The 21,133-nt window shown below is 40.3% G+C and overlaps 1 protein-coding gene across 1 annotated transcript in view; it reads right to left on the bottom strand.

The window, feature by feature from the left end:
* LOC136144154 (ATP-binding cassette sub-family C member 4-like) overlaps positions 1 to 21,133 on the bottom strand; it is a 203,580-nt gene that overhangs the window by 172,233 nt on the left and 10,214 nt on the right. The window contains 3 exon segments of the mRNA XM_065901812.1: positions 3,330 to 3,493; positions 4,529 to 4,618; positions 7,481 to 7,705. Coding sequence (XP_065757884.1) covers positions 3,330 to 3,493; positions 4,529 to 4,618; positions 7,481 to 7,705 — 479 coding nt within the window.

The raw sequence follows: 21,133 nt of genomic DNA on the forward strand, positions 1-21,133 counted from the left end.
ACAAATTGAAAGATAAAAACCATATGATTATCTTAATAGATGCAGAGAAAGCCTCTGACAAAATTCAACATCCATTTATGATAAAAACCCTCCAGAAAGCAGGTATAGAAGGAACATACCTCAACATAATAAAAGCCATATATGATAAACCTACAGCAAACATTATCCTCAATGGCAAAAAATAGAAAGCATTTCCCCTAAAGTCAGGAACAAGATAAAGGTGCCCACTCTCACCACTACTATTCAACATAGTTTTGTAAGTTTTGGCCACAGCAGTCAGAACAGGAAAAGAAATAAAAGGAATCCAGATTGGAAAAGAAGTAACACTCTCACTGATTATAGATGACATGATCCTCTACATAGAAAATCTTAAAGACACCGCCAGAAAATTACAAGAGCTAATCAATGAACATAGTAAAGTTGTAGGATATAAAATTAATACACAGAAATCCCTTGCATTCCTATACACTAACAATGAGAAAACAGAAAGAGAAATTAAGGAAACAATTCCATTCACCACTGCGATGAAAAGAATAAAATACTTAGGAATAAATCTACATAAAGAAACAAAAGACCTGTGTATAGAAAGCTAAAAAACATTGCTGAAAGAAATCAAAGATGACACAAATAGATGGAGAAATATACCATGTTCATGGATTGGAAGAATCAATATAATAAAAAAGAGTATACTAACCAAAGCAATCTATAGATTTAATGCAATCCCTATCAGGCTACCATCGGTATTTTTCAAAAAACTAGAACAAATAATTTCACAATTTGTATGGAAATATAACAAACCTCGACTAGCCAAAGCAATCTTGAGAATGAAGAATGGAACTGGAAGACTCAACCTGGCTGACTTTAGGCTCTACTACAAAGCTACAGTCATCAAGACAGAATGGTATAGGCACAAAGACAGAAATATAGATCAGTGGAACAAAACAGAAAGCCCAGAGATAAATCCATGTACCTATGGATACCTTATCTTTGACAAAGGAGGCAAAAATATACAGTGGAGAAAAGGCAATCTCTTTAACAAGTTTTGCTGCGAAAACTGGTCAACAGCCTGTAAAAGAATGAAACTAGAACACTTTCTAACAACATACACAAAAATAAACTCAAAATGGATGAAAGATCTTAATGTAAGACCAGAAACTTTAAAACTCCTAGAGGAAAACATAAGCAAAACATTCTGACATAAATCACAGAAAGATCCTTTATGACCCACCTCCCAGAGTAATGGAAATAAAAGCAAAAATAAACAAATGGGAACTAGTTAAACTTAAAAGCTCTTGCACAATGAAGAAAACTATAAACATGGTGAAAAGACGGCCTTCAGAATGGGAGAAGTGGCAAACGAAGCAACTGACAAAGAATTAATCTTAAAAATATACAAGCTGCTCATGCAGCTCAATACTGGAAAAATAAATGACCCAATCCAAAAATGGGTCAAATAACTAAACAGACATTTCTCCAAAGAAGACATACAGATGGCTGACACATGAAAAGATGCTCAATATCACTCATTATCAGATAAATGCAAATCAATATCACAATGAAGTATGATCTCATTTTGGTCAGAATGGCTGCTATCAAAAATTCTACAAACAATAAATGCTGGAGATTGTGTGGAGAAAAGGGAACCCTCTTACACTGTTGGTGGGAATGCAAGCTAGTACAACCACTATGGAGAACAGTGTAGTGATTCCTTAAAAAACTGGAAATAGAACTGCCATATGACCCAGCAATCCCACTGCTGGGCATACACACTGAGGAAACCAGAATTGAAACAGACATGTGTACCCCAATGTTTATCACAGCACTGTTTACAATTCTAGGACATGGAAGCAACCTAGATATCCATCAGCAGATGAATGGATGAGAAAGCAGTGGTACATATACACAATGGAATATGACTCAGCTATTAAAAAGAACACATTTGAATCAGTTCTAATGAGGTGGATGAAACTGGAGCCCATTATACGGGGTGAAGTAAGTCAGAAAGAAAAACATCAATACAGTATATTAATGCATATATATGGAATTTAGAAAGATGGTAACAATGACCCCATATGTGAGACAGCAAAAGAGACACAGATATAAAGAATAGACTTTTCGACTCTGTGGGAGAAGGTGAGGGTGGGATAATTTGAGAGAACAGCATTGAAACATATATATTGCTATATGTGAAATAGATGACCAGTTCAAGTTCGATGCATGAAACAGGACACTTGCGCTCGTTTTGGCAGCACATATACTAAAATTAAAACAGGACACTCAAAGCTGGTGTACTGGGACAACCCAGAGGGATGGGATGGGGAGGGAGGTGGGAGGGGTGTTCAGGATGGGGTACACATATATACACGTGGCTGATTCATGTCAATGTATGGCAGAAATCACAAAATTGTAAAGTAATTAGCCTCCAGTTAAAATAAATAAATTGATTTTAAAAATTAATCAAAACTGACTTTGTCCTTGGGCACTTATATATTAATGGAAACGTTGAATTAAAAATAAGACACGAATATACACACTGGAAGAATCACTCTAACTAAAGCATACAAAAATACATGCAGCTAAGATTGAGCCTGTGTTGGTCCTTTAATGGACCGGAACCTGGTGGTCTGGAGTCTATGATGAGAAAGTGAAAGAAGGAAAGAGGCTAATATTCCCTGTGTTACACAGCCGGCTTTCGCGTTCAAGGGAATCAGCCAGAAATAGAGAGATAAAGAGAAAGAGAGGAAGAAAAAGGAAGAAAGACATGGGGACCAAAGCTCTGATGAAGCAAAGGTGTTTTAATCAACATGGTGTGGGCACATATACTGTCTTACAAGGTAGTTATTCTCAGCAAAGATAAAGATTAAAATTCCAGATTTACAAAACACAAGGCGAGGGTACTTATCACCTTAATGAGAAACTAACAAAGGAAATGCCTGGATTCCTCAGCCCAGAGAAAGGCGTGCCTCTCCTCTTAATTCCTGAATATTCAGGAATTAATAAGGGCCAAAGGTTTCCTGACAAGCCTGTAGGATTATTACTATTTAATAATGTTTAAATAACTTCAATATAGGTACATTGTGCTCAGGGACACTCTACACATTCAGGTACAGTGCTGGAAGGGTCTGGAAAATGCCATAACTTTTCCTGCTTCAAGATTATCCTTCAGCTTAAAGCTGGAGCCACTACTGGCTAAACTAAGCCTGAAGGGTCTACAACACAAAAAAGAAGACACCAGACAAGGCATTTTATTTTTTAAACAAAAGCATCCAACAGATTGTAGTTGTTACCAAATATATGTTACCTATTTGTTAAACCAGTGTTTCTCTTACCGGAGTGATGAAAACCACATCCCAAAGCAGCTTTGCAACAGCAGAAGGAAAATGAGAACCGCCATCCCAGCAAGACACGATATTCCTGTTTCCATCCAGAGCAGGGCGGTCACTGCGATTGCCTGCAGTGGCCCCACCCACAGATAGTGCAAGAACATTGTCACCTTAAAGAAAAAGATAAGCATTCTTAGGATGTTATTAAAAAAAAAAAAAAAAAAAAAACAGTAAGGACACAGTACAGAAGTAATGTACTTGTAAAGAAGATACAGGAACCAAAACAGAAATGATCACAGTGGGTTTTAAACCTGTCAAAGCAGAAATCCACACATCCACCCCAGCTGACACAGCTCTGGGGCAGCTCAGGGCCGGCCAGGGAGAACCCAACCAGCAGCACTGGGAGGAAGCTCTGAATTTTATCCACAACACAGATGAGCTCAGGACTTCCCCAGCTCTCTTTGTTCCAAAATTCAGCCACCATCTCCCCAGGAGAGCCTATATTACGGTACCTACTACTCTCTCCAGTAATTACTTAAGTATTTACCTCCCTGACAGGCTGTGGCTTTTTCAGGGCAAAAAGTAAGCCTAACTTATCCCTGAAACTGAGTAGAAGTCTTACTTCATGTTTGATGAATGAATAATTGAAGGAGAAGCAGTCTAGTGCAATACAGACCTGACCAACAGCTACAATGCCCTGGGTAATGTGATCTATTCACAAAGTAACTGGGGGAAAAAGTGCAGTGGGAGGGTGGAGAGGAGGTTGTGTTTGACTGAGGATCACCTACTTGGCATATTCCTCACAGGCTCCCTACACAGCAGGCACTGAATATGACACAGGGGAAAGAACAACCCCTGCCCACCAGGCCTTCATCATCCAGAGGAGGAGGAAGACAGCCCAGAAACACCAACACCATGTGCCAAGAAGGGCCAAACCAGGAGGACCCCTAGGGACACTAACCAAGCTGGGAAAGAACACTGCTGCCTGTCTATTATTAGAAAAACAAAATTCTCATCCACAGGACAACACACATTGTTACATCTAAGTTGCACACAGAAGAAATGAGAGTTGAATAAAAAGGACTGTTGTCTTAGGTCCTCGACAGAACCCTGACTGACACCAAACCCTTGCACCTGACATCCCAATAAGCTACACTCAGTAAGAAGGATGGGAACTGGAAGAGGATCCCTCAGGGACAGCTCACCTGATCAAACCTGTTCACATCATTGGACAGCAGGTTGACTATCTGGCCTGTGGTGGTCTTCCCCATGGCCAAGCTATTCAGACGAAGTACCTAGTAAGAGAAAGATACAGAGAATTGGATTGCTAAGGTGATACCAAGTCAATCTTACAACATAGCAAAATGAAATGTGTTTTCATGGGGTCTTGAGCAGTGCTAGGACAAAGAGGGTGACCCCCAACAGCAGGGCTCTAGGGACCTACATTCATCCTTCATCTCCTCAATGTGGCGGCAGGCCCACCCACAAGAACAGCAAAGGGAGGAGCAGGAGGTAGAAGCAAAATCCTCCATCCTGTTACTCAATGAACTTGAACCTGCCTGAAGGATAAAGGGATGTTGATTTAGACTTACGAACAAACCAAAATAAATTTGAGCCAAACTAGATGAGAGTGGAAAGGCTGCCTTAAAGAAAGAAATTAGAGGACTTGGACGGACTATAAATCTGAAATCGATTATTAATTCTGTACGTGACCTCATTTAAACACTATGGACTTAGTTTATTCATTCTGAAATGAGTGAGTATAATGTTCAAAACACTGTTCCTGTGGGGAACCTCTGTTCTTAATGCCAGTCTGCTGACTTTACAAAAAACACAGCCTCTGCTGCACAATTCCTTTATTTGTTAAGAAAAATGCCCTAGAGATCTGAGGAACCTGAACAGACACCATGAGCTGCTTCAAAGACCACCAGTTAGATCCAAACAGTCTCATGGTTCATAAAACTGTTTCATTTAGTCCTCAGGTTAAACAGAAAAATCAATGATAAAGTGGGAATGTAAAACAATGTGGCTGTCATAGAAGAGAGTATGGCAGTTCCTCAAAAAACTAAACACTTAGCATATAATACAGCAATTCCACTTCTGGGAATGTACTCAAAAGAACTAAATGTATGAATTTGAACAGATATTTATACATTTGTGTTCAGAGCAGCAATGATCACAATAGCCAAAAGGTAGAAACAACCCAAATGTTCACTAGGGGATGTTAGTGGGAAGAGGAAGAAAAACAGGTGGACAATGGCTCACTTGTGCAGCAAAGAGTGAGCTTTGACTGAACCATGACCTCACACCTAATTGAAGGTTTTCACAGTGCAGTTCTGGTGAAATTTCACACATACTTATGGGAGCTAAGCACAATCTAGAAAGACAAACATCTAGCTAACTTGTGGAGAAATCTAAGTACTCATCTCCTAAGCAGTGAAAGGTGCAAGAGATTAACAAATATATGATGAGGGACAATGAAGAACCCAGGCTAGAGTGTACAGTCACCACTGCCATTTCCATGTCACCCAGGAGGAAACCAGCTCTTGTGCCAAACACACACAGTGAGATGCCAGAGGCCCTGGATTCACAGTGCTGAGATTAACAAGACTCTGCTCAAGGAAGGATGAGGAAAAGACACTTTACATTTTGCCAAGAAAATCATTCCCAAGAAACAGAAGCTCTAGATAAGCAGCATAAGTAGCAACTAGGTTAAAAAAAAAAAAAAAAGCGATAATTTCAATTTAAATTGTTTGGTTTTAGCTTTTGATTAGGATTTTATCTTTTAATAAAAATTACATGTATTAAGTTAGACAACTGGATGTTTGTTAAAATATACATTGGGAAATGATTTCTGTACTAAAACCAATTAACATATTCACACTTTATGTAGTTACCATTTTGTGTGTCTTCTGAGAACACTTAGGGCTTCCCTTGTGGCTCAGCTGATAAAGAATATGCCTGCAATGCGGGATATTGCAGATATCGAACCTGGGTTCAATCCCTGGGTTGGGAAGATCCCCTGGAGGAGGAAAGGCTACCCACTCCAGTATTCTGGGCTGGAGAATTCCATGAACTACATAGTCCATGGGGTCACAAAGAGTCAGACACAACTGAGCAACTTTCACTTTCACACTTTCACTTGAGAACATTTCAGATCTACTCTTGCAGAAAAATTTAAGTATATAATACAATTAAATAAGGATTTTTTAAAGCAAATAACCCAGGGCAACAAGATAATGAGAAACAAGTTTATACATAGCCCTTCAACAGTTGACATGGTGTATCTGTGGCAATTTCTTTCTAAAGACACTTGAAATCCTAATTCCTTTTACACTAGCTAAGATCAAGGTAAGCTATGAAATAGTTGTGTGGCATTTCTCAATATAAAAATCACTGAACACATCAAATCAGGTCCTATTAAAACTTGTATAATGCACACTAAAAACAAAAAGGAAATATAGTATTATGAAAATAACTTGAAAGAACAGCAACAAATTCTCTCCCAAATTACTAAAGACAATGAAAATTTTCAAGTTTTATCCAAAATTTCCAATTATTTTCTTTAATACCAATAAAACAATTGTAACTATAGCATATAGTGAGTCTGTATTTAGCCTGAATTATATTTATATTTTTCTTTAGTTAACACAACAGTACTGAATGTGATTAAATGGGCCATTGAAAAACATAATCATTCCCTTTCTTAAATCCATTCTGTTCTCCAAGATTTAATTTTATGGATCCAATCCTGAAGCTTACTTTTAAATACAGCTTTGAAGATTTTACTGAACAACAACAACAAAATTTCCAGAAATACCACTATGAGAATTAGGCATGAAAACACTGAAAATCAATGGCATACCTTTGATACTTTAATTTTTTAATTAGATTTCATTACAGATTTAGTGGCTATTATGTGGCTAAAAGTCATAAAATGTAGTCCTGATCCAATCTCAGTAGAAATCTTTTTATTATATATTGGAAAAGTTTGCTTAAACAGCAACAAAAAGAAACTTGACTTGGTGCAAATAGCAAGCTTCTCCAGTAAAGTATAAACAATTCCAGTTATAAAACTTTTAGTTTACAGAGAACTTTCCCTAAATGTTCCTGATGCTTCAGGGGAGGTAAACACTGTGGAACAGAGTGACCCTTACCTTGCGGTAGATCATATGGCACACGGCTACTCTCAGCCTCATCCCCACACGCTGAATGTGATAGAAGTACAAGTGGTGCAGGACAGCCCACACGAGCACGCTGGCGCTCAGCCCTGCCGCATAGCCATAGGCTTCATGCAAGGCGGCAGAATCCGTGCGATTGGAGTTTTCAACATAATTAATCATTTTCCCCAAAAATATGGGCTGAACTACTCTGGTGCCTTCCTAAAAGGAAAAAAGGCTTAGTTAGAAATGTGAGCTCTACCAGTTTTCTTAATACAAGCTTTACGTTTACCATTAGCATATTAAAAGGGCATTTTTGGCAAAACACTACATTCACGATTCACCTGAAAAGAAAATATCCATCTACTATTAGACAAGCAGACAATACTTTTAACCTTAAGCCAAAATTTTACATTCAAAGACAATGAAGCCTTAGTACTTTGTGCTCACTACACTCTAGAAGCTCAATAAATACTACCACCAGTGCTTTAGAATGCATTTGGCAAAATACCAAGTGATTCTTAGGGTGCTGGTGCTAGGTTGCTTCAGTCACGTCCAACTCTTTGTGACCCTGTGGACTGTAGCCCACCAGGCTCCTCTGTCCATGGGATTTCCCAGGCAAGAATACTGGAGTGGGTTGCCATTTCCTTCTTCAGGGAATCTTCCTCACCCAGGGATCGAACTGTGTCTCTTTATGACTCCAGCATTGGAAGGTGGGTTCTTTATCACTAGCACCAGAAGAAGGGTAAGAAATTTACTTCCATACGAACAAGCTCTGCTGGCAGCCCATCCCTGTCCCCCTGTTCTTTCAACATCTCAGCCTAACAGAAAGTCAAAATGGTTCATGTGTGGGAGACACTCTTATCACCTTCTTAAAAGTCTTTATGAACTAATACACTGGGACAAACGCATTCACTTGTACCCACCCCAAACTTTACACATCAGTACAACAGGAAAACAGAGCCCAGACTCTGTTGGAACATCACAAGGAAACCAGGTGGGGAGGTTCTCAGGGTCTCAGCCCCAAGGGACACTGTGTCAATATGTCTCTACCCTCTAGAAGCTGGGATGTTCCTTGGAATCAAGCTAAAAAACAATTTTCATCCATGGTTTGCCATCAGTCACTTATTGAAGGTGCTGGTTTGGAGGAAATGTTACCAATCATCTTTTCCCTAAGGCAAAAGTTAAAATCCTAAACCAGTGAGGTGGGGGACACTGAGGCTTCTCCCCTGAGTAAGACTTAGGGAAAGCAAATTTCTTTCCCAAAACTAAAGGTAGAAAACTGCAACACTTGCTCACCCTGCCAAATGGCTACTCCACCCCACAACCTACTTCTTCCCTCTTGTCACCCCTTGACGGTCCCCTTCTCTCCCATCAAAGAAAACCAAACACTCAACAAAAATCCACGTCGCCAAAAGTAAACATCATGACCCTCAACATCATTTCCTCCACAGACTTCTCAAAAGACAAAATGTCAAAACTTTGGAAATCTTTCAGGAACTTGACATTGGAGCAAGCGTTTCCGTTTAAGCAATCCTTCCTTATTAACACAGACAGGATAAGCAACTGACAGACTTTCCTTGATAGCAATCTTCTGTCTGTCTGAAGTTGCGGAAAGGATATGCAAGTGGAAGGGAAGGAGAATTCCAAACAAACACAGACAAAACTAACAAACATTTTCTGCTCAACAAACTAGTGCCTGATGAGGATATATAGAGAAAGCTGTCCCCACTCCTCAAATGGATGTAACATTAAACTCTGACACTCCTGTCTTGTTCTGCACACATGAACCCACACGTTCACAGACTACACCATCTGCCTCACCTTCCACAAGGTAATAGAAGGCTTCATCTACTACAGAGAAGAGATCACTGTTAAGCTAAAGAATTATGAGTAGGATGCTCAGATCAGAGTAAGAGGATCTATTCTCAAGAACACAAAGGTTCACTGTTACATTTCCAGCAAGCCCTATCATTCACCCATAGAGACTCTAAGAGTTTATGGAAGAGCCCCTCATATTGTACATTGTAAAACAGACTTTGTATAGACTTCACTGAGATAGAAATATGGAGGCTCACACAGAGAAACAAGAATGACAGCCCAGGCATGGCTGAGGGCAGTCCAGTGCCGCAGCCTGCAAACCTAGGGCTCTCTACCAGAAGCCCAGCACTAACACCTGTCATCCCAAAATGTCCTAAAACTTACAATTTTCTTTGGGAACCATTGTTGCCTGTTACCCAGCTCTCCTTTTGACCCTGATACCATTCTAATTACAACAGAAATAAGAGTAACCTCACCCCCTAAAGAGAATATTGATAGATGCAACAAATTCACCAAAAAGTAGTACAAAATAAAGGCACCTCATTACCATCTGATTGGATTTTTTTCTGCTGAGAGACAGTATTTAACAATCCAGTTGAGCAAACAGTCTCATTAAGAAATAATGCTGTGGACTTCCCTGGCAGTCTAGTGGTTAAGAATTTGGCTGCAAATGCAGGGGACACAGGTTCCATCTCTGGTCAGGGAAGATCCCACATGCCATGGAGCAACTAAGCCTGTGCTCCACAACTACTGAGCCACATGTGGTGATTACTACTGAAGCCATCACACTTAGAGCCTGTGCTCTGCAACCAGAGAAGCCACTGCAGTGAGAAGCCCGCGCACTTTAATTAGAGAAAAGTCCCTGCTCAGTAGTGAAGACCCAGTGCAGTCAAAATTATTATTATTATTATTTTTTAAAGAGTAATGCCAGTGGTGAAGGACAGGGAAGCCTGGCGTGCTGCAGTCCATGGGGTGGCAGACACCGACATGACTGAGCGACAGTCAGTGTCGACAGTCAGTGAACAATAAATGCCAGTCCTGGCTCGTAACTTCCACTCCTCTGTCTGCTCTTTTTTAAAATCTTATTTACTTGCTTCTTTATTTATTTTTGACTCTGCTGGGTCTTCATTGACACACACGGGCTACTCCTTGCTGTGTGGGCCTTCTCTCATTGTGGTGAGTGAGGGCTCCTCTCTAGTTGTGGTGGCCATGCTCCTGGTTTCGCTGGCTTCTCTTGTTGCAGACCGGGGGCTCTAGAGCATGCAGGCTTCAGTAGTTGCATCAAGTGGGCTCAGTAGATGCAGTTGATGGGTCCCAAGGCATGTGGGATCTTAGTTCCTGGACAAGGGATCAAACCCATGTCCACTGCACTGGCAGGAAAATTCTTAACCACTGACCACTAGGGAAGTCCCTCCTCTGTCTGTTCTTGGTCCTAATCCTCAACGAGTGAGAAATAAAACAATTGAGAAAATGTTCATTAACAAACTTGAAACTAACCAAATGAAAACTTTCTGGATAGTAGGAACAAGGTCAAAAATTGCTCCCATAAAGCCTTCATCTTTGACACCAACCTTTAACCCAGTGAATACCCTTTCCACAAAACAACTGAGAACATAGTTCTTATTCCTTCACAAGAATTCTTCATAACTGTGAAACCATAAAAGATTTTTAAAACAGTCCAATATAATACCACAACAATCATTTCAAAGTTCTACAAGAGTCACAGAGTCTCTGAGGCAGACATTTCTTGGTGGAGTCCTTGTTAATCAACCTTCTGAAAGCACTTGACATTCAGGCTCATCTTTTGCTTCTTAGGGGAACTTCTCACAGGGTTAGATGCTGGAATCTTCCCAGTCAGTATAGTTTATCCACTACATTTCCATAAATACTTGAATTGTTTCTTATCCAATTCTACCATCTCCGAGAAAATCTGAGTAACTCCCTGAGATGGCCCAAGCCACCACCTTAAATACCATCTCCAGCTAAAGAAAGGTTGGCAAGGACACATATGAGAAGTTAGTAGGAAAAGCAGCTAAAAGTAAAATGGCTGGGTTCATTATGGAGATTTAAGTACTTTCCATTGACAAGATTGTTTTGTGATTTAGAGACATCCTTCTCTTTTGGGTACTGGAAGGAAGACACCTTCACAAATGGAGATTTCCCTCATCAACGCAAATGTCCCTCACAGAAGGGTAACTTCTGCTCTGTCTTTAGAGTTTGTCCTGTGTCTATTTCTCAAAAAAAAAATCAGTTAAAAATAATCTTTGTGCCAAAACTGCACTTTCTGAGGTGACATTTTCTGCTACACTTCAATCCTATTTGATGTTTGTAGTTTTGAAATATTTGTAAACACATACAGAAAACAAAAACAAAAACACACAACTCTGTAGAAAGCAGGTGACAGAGGAGCACAGAGCTGTTGTCAGAAAAATTCTCCTCTTGACTCTGAGTCTCAGTGGAGGTTGTGGGAGGAGAGGAAGCCTCACGACAGAATGCAGAGAACACTGGCCTGGGAGTCCAAACACTGGGCTTCAGAAACCAGGTCGGCCACCTGCGAGTCACATGACCCAAAGCCCATCATGTGCCCACCTGCCCTCCAGGTCTTTCTTTACCTCAGGGAATTGTGGGACAACTGAGAGCCACAACAGCTCAAAGTACTCTAAAACCAACACTAAAAAACAAGTGTAAGCTATGATCATTTTTATGATACAGAAATCCTGGGAAGAGACCTGCTCTATTCTTAATGGCAGAGTCTGGTTTCACAAAGGGCTTGGAAAACTCAGTGCTACTCACAGGCCACCATGCAGAACAACTCTTGAGAAAAGTCATTTATAAAAGCCAACATTTCTGGATAGCAATGAAAAGTTTCACTTCTAAGCAGATTTTTTTAAAAAAAAAAATTTTATCCATTATGAACGCAACCTTTAAAAAAGAGGCACCTGCTTCCCTGACTTCTAAAAGAAAATGGAATAAGGGAGGAATGGGGAGAATGAGTGAAATAGGTCAGGGAGATTAAAAGGTACAATCTTTCAGTTAAAAAATAATGAGATGTGATGTACAACATAGGGAATACAGTCAATAATATTGGAATAACTTTGTATGTTGACAGAGGGCAACTAGACTTGCAATGATCACTTTATAATGTATACAAATATTGAATCACTACGCTATATACCTAAAACTAATATAAGTCAATTGTGCTTCATTTTTAATGGGAATAAAACCTTATATATGCTTTTTAAAAAATGAATTAAAAAGCATTCCCATCATTTATGACTCAAGGTCATCACTGTGGGTATCACTAACAACTAATGGCTAATGCTATGCTCTCAAGATCCAGCAGCGTACACACAACGGGTCTGCTCTGCAGGTCCCCTTCTGCTTGGCTCAGTGCCCCTCTTCCTCTCCCTTGCTGAGTGGACTTCAGTGGTTGCTTTTAGCATGCAGTAACTTTGCCACCAACAGCCACTTTTCAACCTCCTGGGTTGAGCAGACTCAAGTGACACTTGGAAGAAAGGGTTAGGAAATAAAGACAAAAGCCCGCTGCAGCTCTTGGGGAACGAGCTCTGAGTCAAGGCACAAAGCCCACTGTGGGACCCAGAGGATTCTGTTTACCTCCTGCAAATCAGCAGAGCTCCAAACTGAATATTTACACAAACATATGCCTTCTACAACCTCCACCTAGACCAGAGACCATCAGTAAAAGTGGCCTCAGACAAAGGACAAGTGACCAGACAAGGTCAGGCCACTTCTTAGGGTCCTGGGAAGAGGACATAACTCCCGGCAACACCTCCCCTCTCAGGGCAAGGGACTGGGTGAACCCACTCCAGCTCTTTGAGGTCACCCCCCTTACACAACAGCAGGTGGAGACCTCACCTCTCAGAGAGAAGCCCTGATGACCTGGGGAGGTGGTCTCTGTGTCTCTGGTCCAGGCAGAGGCTTCAGGTTCCTCCTCTCCACCCTGAGGGCCCTGGGCAGGTGGAGACTTGTCCTCCCCACCCACATTCCCCTTGGAGGTGTACAAAGGGGCGGGGCAGACATGCTGAGAACTCACTGCCTGTTCTATTCTAATTAGGGGTGACCTGCAAGTGCTCCAGGTTCAATATCAGCCTGGTACTTGTTTCTCCAAGCATTAATGTCACTCCTCAATTCTCACAGGACAGAGGTTCACATACCTTGAAATCCTAACCCCCAAATCCTCACCCTGGACTGGCATTGCCCTGCCTCTTTCCACTGGTGTTGCCAGGAGTACCTGTGCTGTGGTTGGTCAGAGGAGTGTCTGGGAACCACAGATAATCCATGAGTCATCCTGTGCACCAGAGGATTTAAAGAGGGCTGGAGGTAAAAAAATAAATGTGTTCACATTTTACAGAATCCTGAGCTGAGTTTAGATCTTCCAACATATAAAATAAAAAACCACTTAGGGATGGTAATGAAGGGAAAGGTGGTTTCTTAAAGGGCTCCTGGTCCATCTGAACATAGCATGATGCAACTGCTAGTGTCAACATCCTAGTCACTTCTGGCACCCAGAGTGCATGGTCACCTTGACTCTACCCTCGATTACAATCCCCAATCTGACTTCCTGCTCTAGGAAGTTCTTAGCATCCTATATATTAACTTCAGGTGAAGTTCAGGATGCACGTGTCTTGAGACTTGTAGACAGTGCTCTCAAGATGAGTCTTTCTGGAAATTCCCTGATGGTCCAGTGGTTAAGATGCATTGCTTTCATTCCATCAGTTCAGTTCAGTTCAGTTGCCCAGTCATATCCAACTCTTTGCGACCCCATGAATTGCAGCATGCCAGGCCTTCCTGTCCGTCACCAATTCCTGGAGTTTACTCAAACTCATGTCCATTGATTCGGTGATGACATCCAGCCATCTCATCCTCTGTCGTCCCCTTCTCCTCCTGCCCCCAATCCCTCCCAGCATCAGGGTCTTCCCCAATGAGTCAACTCTTCGCATGAGGTGGCCAAAGTATTGGAGTTTCAGCTTCATCTTCAGTCCGTCCAATGAACACCCAGGACTGATCTCCTTTAGGATGGACTGGTTGGATCTCCTTGCAGTTCAAGGGACTCTCAAGGGTCTTCTCCAACACCACAGTTCAAAACCATCAATTCTTCAGCACTCAGCTTTCTTCACAGTCCAACTCTCACATCCATACATGACTACTGGAAAAACCATAACCTTGACTAGACAGACCTTTGTTGGCAAAGTAATGCCTCTGCTTTTTAATATGCTATCTATTTTGGTCCTAACTTTCCTTCCAAGGAGTAAGCGTCTTTTAATTTCATGGCTGCAGTCACCACCTGCAGTGATTTTGGAGCCCCCCCCCCCAAAAAAAAAGCCTGACACTGTTTCCACTGTTTCCCCATCTATTTGCCATGAAGTGATGGGACTGAATGTCATGATCTTAGTTTTCTGCATGTTGAGCTTTAAGCCAACTTTTCACTCTCGTCTCTCACTTTCATCAAGAGGCTTTTTAGTTCATCTACACTTTCTGCCATAAGGGTGGTGTCATCTGCATATCTGAGGTTATTGATATTTCTCCCAGTAATCTTGTTTCTAGCTTGTGCTTCATCCAGGCCAGTGTTTCTCATGATGCACTCTGCATATAAGTTAAATAAGCAGGGTGACAATATACAGCCTTAACGTACTCCTTTTCCTATTTGGAACCAGTTTGTTGTTCCATGTCCAGTTCTAACTGTTGCTTCCTGACCTGCATATAGGTTTCTCAAAAGGCAGGTGAGGTGGTCTGGTATGCCCATCTCTTTCAGAATTTTCCACAGTTTGTTGTGACCCACACAGTCAAAGGCTTTGGCATAGTCAATAAAGCAGAAATAGATGTTTTTCTGGAACTCTCTTGCTTTTTCAATGATCCAACGTATGTTGGCAATTTGATCTCTGGTTCCTCTGCCTTTTTGAAAACCAGCTTGTACATCTGGAAGTTCACGGTTCACGTATTGCTGAAGCCTGACTTGGAGAATTTTGAGCATTACTTTACTAGCGTGTGAGATGAGTGCAATTGTGCAGTAGTTTCATTCCATGGCTGATGTTAAATCCCTGGTTGCACAACTAAGATCCCATAATCCACACAGCCAAAAAGAATGTTAATTTTTTTTAATGAGTATTTCTGACACTGGACAAGCTATAAGTCATTGAGATGGTCAGGATGGTAAGTCAGAGTGCCTGAGATATAATGTCTCTCTGTCCCTTATGCTTTGTGAGACCATGGGCACATTATGGAATTACTTGGGACTCAGTGTCCTCTATTCTAAACAAGGATAATATTAACTCAGGAAGGTGGATTCTTCCAGCTCCATTCTTCTTTCTCAAGACTGCTTTGGCTATTTAGGGTCTTTTGTGTTTCCATATGAATTGTGAAATTTTTTGTTCTAGTTCTGTGAAAAATGTCACTGGTAATTTGATAGGGATCACATTGAATCTGTAGATTGTATTTGGTAGTATGGTTATTTTCACAATATTGATTCTTCCTACCCAGAAACATGGAATATATCTCCAGCTATTTATGTCATCTTTGATTTCTTTCATTTTTATCTTATAATTTTCTGTGTACAGTTCTTTTGTCTCCTTAGGTAAGTTTATTTCTAAATATTTAATTCTTTTTCTTGTAGTGGTAAATGGAATTGATTCCTTAATTTCTCTGATTTTCATTGTTACTATATAGAAATGCAAATGATTTCTCTGTATCAATTTTGTATCCTGCAACTTTGCTAAATTCACTGATTAGCTCTAGTAATTTTCTGATGCTATCTTTAGGGTTTTCTATACAATGTCATGTCATCTGCAAACAGTGAGAGCTTTACTTTTTCTTTTCTGATCTGAATTTTTTTTATTTCTCTGATTACTATAGCTAGGACTTCCAGAACTATGTTGAATAATAATGGTGAAAGTGGACACACTTTTCTTCCTTATCTTAGGGGGAATGATTTCAGTTTTTCACCATTGAGAATAATGTTTGCTGTATGCTTATCATATATGGCCCTTAATATATTGAGGCAGGTTCCTTCTATGCCCCTTTTTTGAAGAGTTTTAATCACAAATAGGTGCTAAATTTTGTCAAAGGCTTTTTCTACATCTATTGAGATGATCACATGGTTTTTATCTTTCAATTTATTTACATGGTGCATCACACTGATTGATTTGCATATATTAAAGAATCCTTGCATTCCTGAAATAAATTCAACTTGATCATGGTGTATGAGCTTTTTGATGTATTGCTGAACTCTGTTTGCTAAGATTTTGTTGAGGATTTTTGCATCTATATTGATCAGTGATACTGGCCTGTAGTTTTCTTTTTGTGTTGTTTTTGTCTGGTTTTGGTATCAGGGTGATGGTGGCCTCATAGAATGTGTTTGGAAGTATTCCTTCCTCTGCAATTTTTTGAAAGAGTTTTAGAAGGATAGGCATTAGCTCTTCTCTAAATGTTATTAGAATTCTCTTCTGAAGTCATCTGGTCCTGGGCTTTTGTTTTTTGGGAGATTTTTGATCATAGCTTCAATTTCAGTGCTGGTAATTGGGCTGTTCACAATTTCTATTTTTTCCTGGTTCAGTCTTGAAAGATTAAACTTTTCTAAGATCTGTCCTTTTCTTCCAAGTTATCCATCTTATTGCCATTTAGCTATTCATAATAGTCTCTTACAATCCTTTGTATATCTTCATCCTCTGTTGTAACCTCTCCTCTTTCATTTCTAATTTTGTTGATTTGCTTCTTCTTTTTTTCTTGATGAGTCTGGCTAAAGGTTTGTCAACTTTGTTTATCTTCTCAAACAACCAGCTTTTAGTTTTATTAATCTTTACTATTGTTTCTCTCATTTCTTTTTCATATATTTCTGCTCGAATCTTTATGATTTCTTTCCTTCTACTAATTTGGGTTTTTTTTTGTTGTTCTTCTTCTTCTTTTTCCAGTTGTTTTAGGTGTAAAGTTAGGTTGTCTATTCAATGTTTTCACTGTTTCTTGAGATGGGATTATATTGCTACAAACTTCCCTCTTAGAACTACTTTTGCTGCATCCCATAGGTTTTGAGTTGTGTTTTCATTGTCATTTGTTTCTAGAAATATTTTTATTTCCCTTTTGATTTCTTTAGTAACCTGTTGGTTATTTAGAAATGTATTGTTTAATCTCCATGTATTTGTGTTTCTTAGAGTTTTTTTTTTTTTCCTTGTAATTGATATCTAGTCTCATAGCATTGTGGTCAGAGAAAATTCTTGATACGATTTCAATTTCCTTAAATTTACCTAGGTTTGATTTGTGATGTGAGATGTGGTCTATCCTGGAGAATGTTCCATGTGCATTTGAGAAGAAGGTGTACTCTTCTGCATTTGGATGGCATGTCCTTAAGATATCAATGAGATCCATCTTATCTAATGTATCATTTAAGACTTGTGTTTCCTCATATATATGGAATTTAGAAAGATGGTAATGATAACCCTATATACAAAACAGAAAAAGAGACACAGATATACAGAACAGACTTTTGGACTCTGTGGGAGAAGGCGAGGGTAGGATGTTTCGAGAGAATAGCATGTATACTATCTATAGTGAAACAGATCACCAGCCCAGGTGGGATGCATGAGACAAGTGCTTGGGCCTGGTGCACTGGGAAGACCCAGAGGAATCGGGTGGAGAGGGAGGTGGGAGGGGGGATCGGGATGGGGAATACATGTAACTCCATGGCTGATTCATGTCAATGTATGACAAAACCCACTGCAATGTTGTGAAGTAATTAGCCTCCAACTAATAAAAATAAATGGAAATAAAAAATAAATAAATCCAGATATACCAGGAAAAAAAAAAAACTTGTGTTTCCTTATTAATTTTCTGTTTTGATGATCTGTCCATTGATGTGAGTGGGGCGTTAAAGTCTCCTACTATGATTGTGCTACTGTCAACTTCTCCTATTATGTCTGTTAGCATTTGTACATATTGAGATGCTCCCATGTTGGGTGCACAGATATCTACAATTGTTATGTCTTCCTCTTGGATTGATCCCTTGATCATTATGTAGTAACCTTCCTTATTTCTTGTAATCTTCTTTATTTTAAGGTCTATTTTGTCTGATATGAGGATTGCTTCTTTAGCTTTCTTTTGCTTCTCACTTGCATGGAACATATTTTTCCATCCTCTCACTTTCAGTCTATATGTGTCTTTAGTGCTGAAGTGGGTTTCTTGTAGACAGCATATATATGGGTCTCTTTTTTGTATCCATTCGACCAGTCTGTGTCTTTTGGTTGAAACATTTAATCCATTTACATTTAAAGTAATTATTGGTATATATGTTCCTATTTCCACTTTGTTAACTGTTTGGGGTTGATTTTGTAGATCTTTTTCCTTCTCTTGTATTTCTTGACTATATAAGTCCCTTTAACATTTGTTGTAAAGCTGATTTGGTGGTACTGAATTCTCTTAACTTTTGCTTGTCAGAAAAGCTTTTGATTTCTCCATCAGTTTTGAATGAGATCCTTGCTGGGTACAGTAATCTTGCCTGTAGATTTCCCCCTTTCAGTACTTCAAATATATCCTTCCATTACCTTCTGGCCTGCAGAGTTTCTGCTGAAAGATCAGCTGTTAAGCGTATGGGGTTTCCCTTGAACGTTACTTGCTGCTCTCCTTTGCTGCTATTAATATTCTTTCTTTGTGTTTACTCTTTGTTAGTTTGAGTAATATGTGTTTTGGCATGTTTCTCCTTGGATTTATCCTGTATAGGACTGTTTGTGCCTCTTGGACTTGATCGACTGCTTCCTTTTCCATGTTCAGGAAATTTTCAACTATAATCTCTTCAAAAATTTTTTCATATCCTTTCTCTCTTCTTCTTCTGGGACCCCTATAATTCAAATGTTGGTGCATTTGATATAATCCCAAAGGTCTCTGAGACCATCCTCAGTTCTTCTCATTCTTTTTACTTTATTCTGCTCTTCAGAATTTATTTCCACTATTCTATCTTCCAGCTTACAGATTCATTCTTCTGCTTCAGATATTGATTCCTTCTAGAGTATTTTTAATTTCAATATTTGTGTTGTCTCTGTATGTTTATTCTTCAACTCTTCTAAGTCTTTGTTCATTGATTCTTGCATTTTCTCCATTTTGTTTTCAAGGTTTTTGATCATCTTTACTATCATTCTGGATTCTTTTTTTTTTCTTTAATGTTTTACTTTTTTATTCTGAATTCTTTTTCAGGGAGTTTGCCTATTTCCTCTTCATTTATTTGGACGTCTGTTTTTTCTAGTTTGTTCCTTCATGTGTGTAGTATTTCTCTGCCTTTTTTTTTTTTTTTTAAACTTATTTTGTTTGAGGTTTCCTTTTCCCAGACTTCAGGGTTGAATTCTTTCTTCCTTTTGTTTTCTGCCCACCTAAGTTTGGTCCAGTGGTTTGTGTAAGCTTTGTATAGGGTGAGATTTGTGCTGAGTTTTTGTTTCTTTGCTTTTTCCTCTGATGGGCAAGGATGAGTGAGGTGGTAATCCCGTCTGCTGATGATTGGGTTTGTATGTTTGTTTTGTTTGTTGTTTAGATGAGGCATCCTGCACACTGGTGCTACTGGTGGTTGGGTGATGCTGGGTCTTGTATTCAAGTGGTTTCCTTGTGTGAGTTCTCACTATTTGATACTCCCTAGGGTTAGTTCTCTGGTCATCTAGGGTCTTGGAGTCAGTGTACCCACTCCAAACACTCAGGGCTTGATCTTGAGTTTTGCGTGGGTCTATATATTCTTTTCCACTTATCAGGTACTCCTGTCTACTCTCAGGTGGTGTTCTGCATGCACTTCTGTGTCCTAAGTCGTATTCCTGATGTATCCGTGGAAAGACATTTACTCCAGGTCCACCTACTCCTCTGCCATCTTGTTCTCTGCTACGAGTACTACTAATGCTACAGAAGATGAGACCCAACATTTACCAGGTCCTCAACTTCCCAGTTCTTTGCTATGACCACCCAACAACCAACCTCCTGAAAGAGGGCCCAGGGCTCTACCAGTTGTACCTTATGCAGCCCCAAGCCTGGCCTTCCTAGATCCCCAGCAGGAAGCATTACTGGGTTGGACAACTTTAAAATCAACACTCCACCCTGCCCTACAAGGCACTGCATCTCAGTGGCCAGTGCCCTCTCAGAGGTGGCACTCCACCCCACATTCCTGTCCCCACTCTCTGACACAATGGTCAACCCACCTTTGTCATCAAGGACTCCATCTCCCGGGACCACTCAGCCACCTTTGAGCTGGTAGATTCTCTGGTCTCTCCAATTGTGTGGGGAAGACTTCACCTAACCTGCTGCCTGCTGTCCAGTCTCCTTTGGTACAACACAGCCTTTAAACAAGAGCCACACTACCTAACTCTAAACCACCCCTTTCACAGCACCTGCATCTTCCATCCCTCCTGCTCTCACACACTCACAGGCCACCCATGTCCTTACGGCAGCACTAAGGGACCACTGAGAGCATGATCCACCCAAAAGGGTCTGCAGCAGACCTTGAACAGGCTCAGCCAGAATAGGTGGGCTAATGGCACTGTGTCCCTAGGTTGCAACTGTCTCTCTGGGGGATCTTGATCCAGGATCTTCAGGGTCATGAAGATCACTGACCTCACTGCTTTCTGTCTCTGGTTTTCTACTGCACATCCCCTCCTACACCTTCTGCCAATGTCAGGCTACCAGATCCCCTTCAAGCAGGAAACCACCCCCACATCCAGGGACAGAAACCAGCACGGGTGGTGCATGGAGTCTCTGCAATTCAATGATGAAGCTGGAGCTCTTCCTCACAGGGAGCACTGGCCTGGGTGACCCAGCCTACAGGGAAGGAGGCAGCCCGGGGAAGGGTATACTCTT

Source organism: Muntiacus reevesi, chromosome 11, assembly GCF_963930625.1.
Source record: "Muntiacus reevesi chromosome 11, mMunRee1.1, whole genome shotgun sequence".
NCBI classification, from domain to species: Eukaryota; Metazoa; Chordata; class Mammalia; order Artiodactyla; family Cervidae; genus Muntiacus; species Muntiacus reevesi.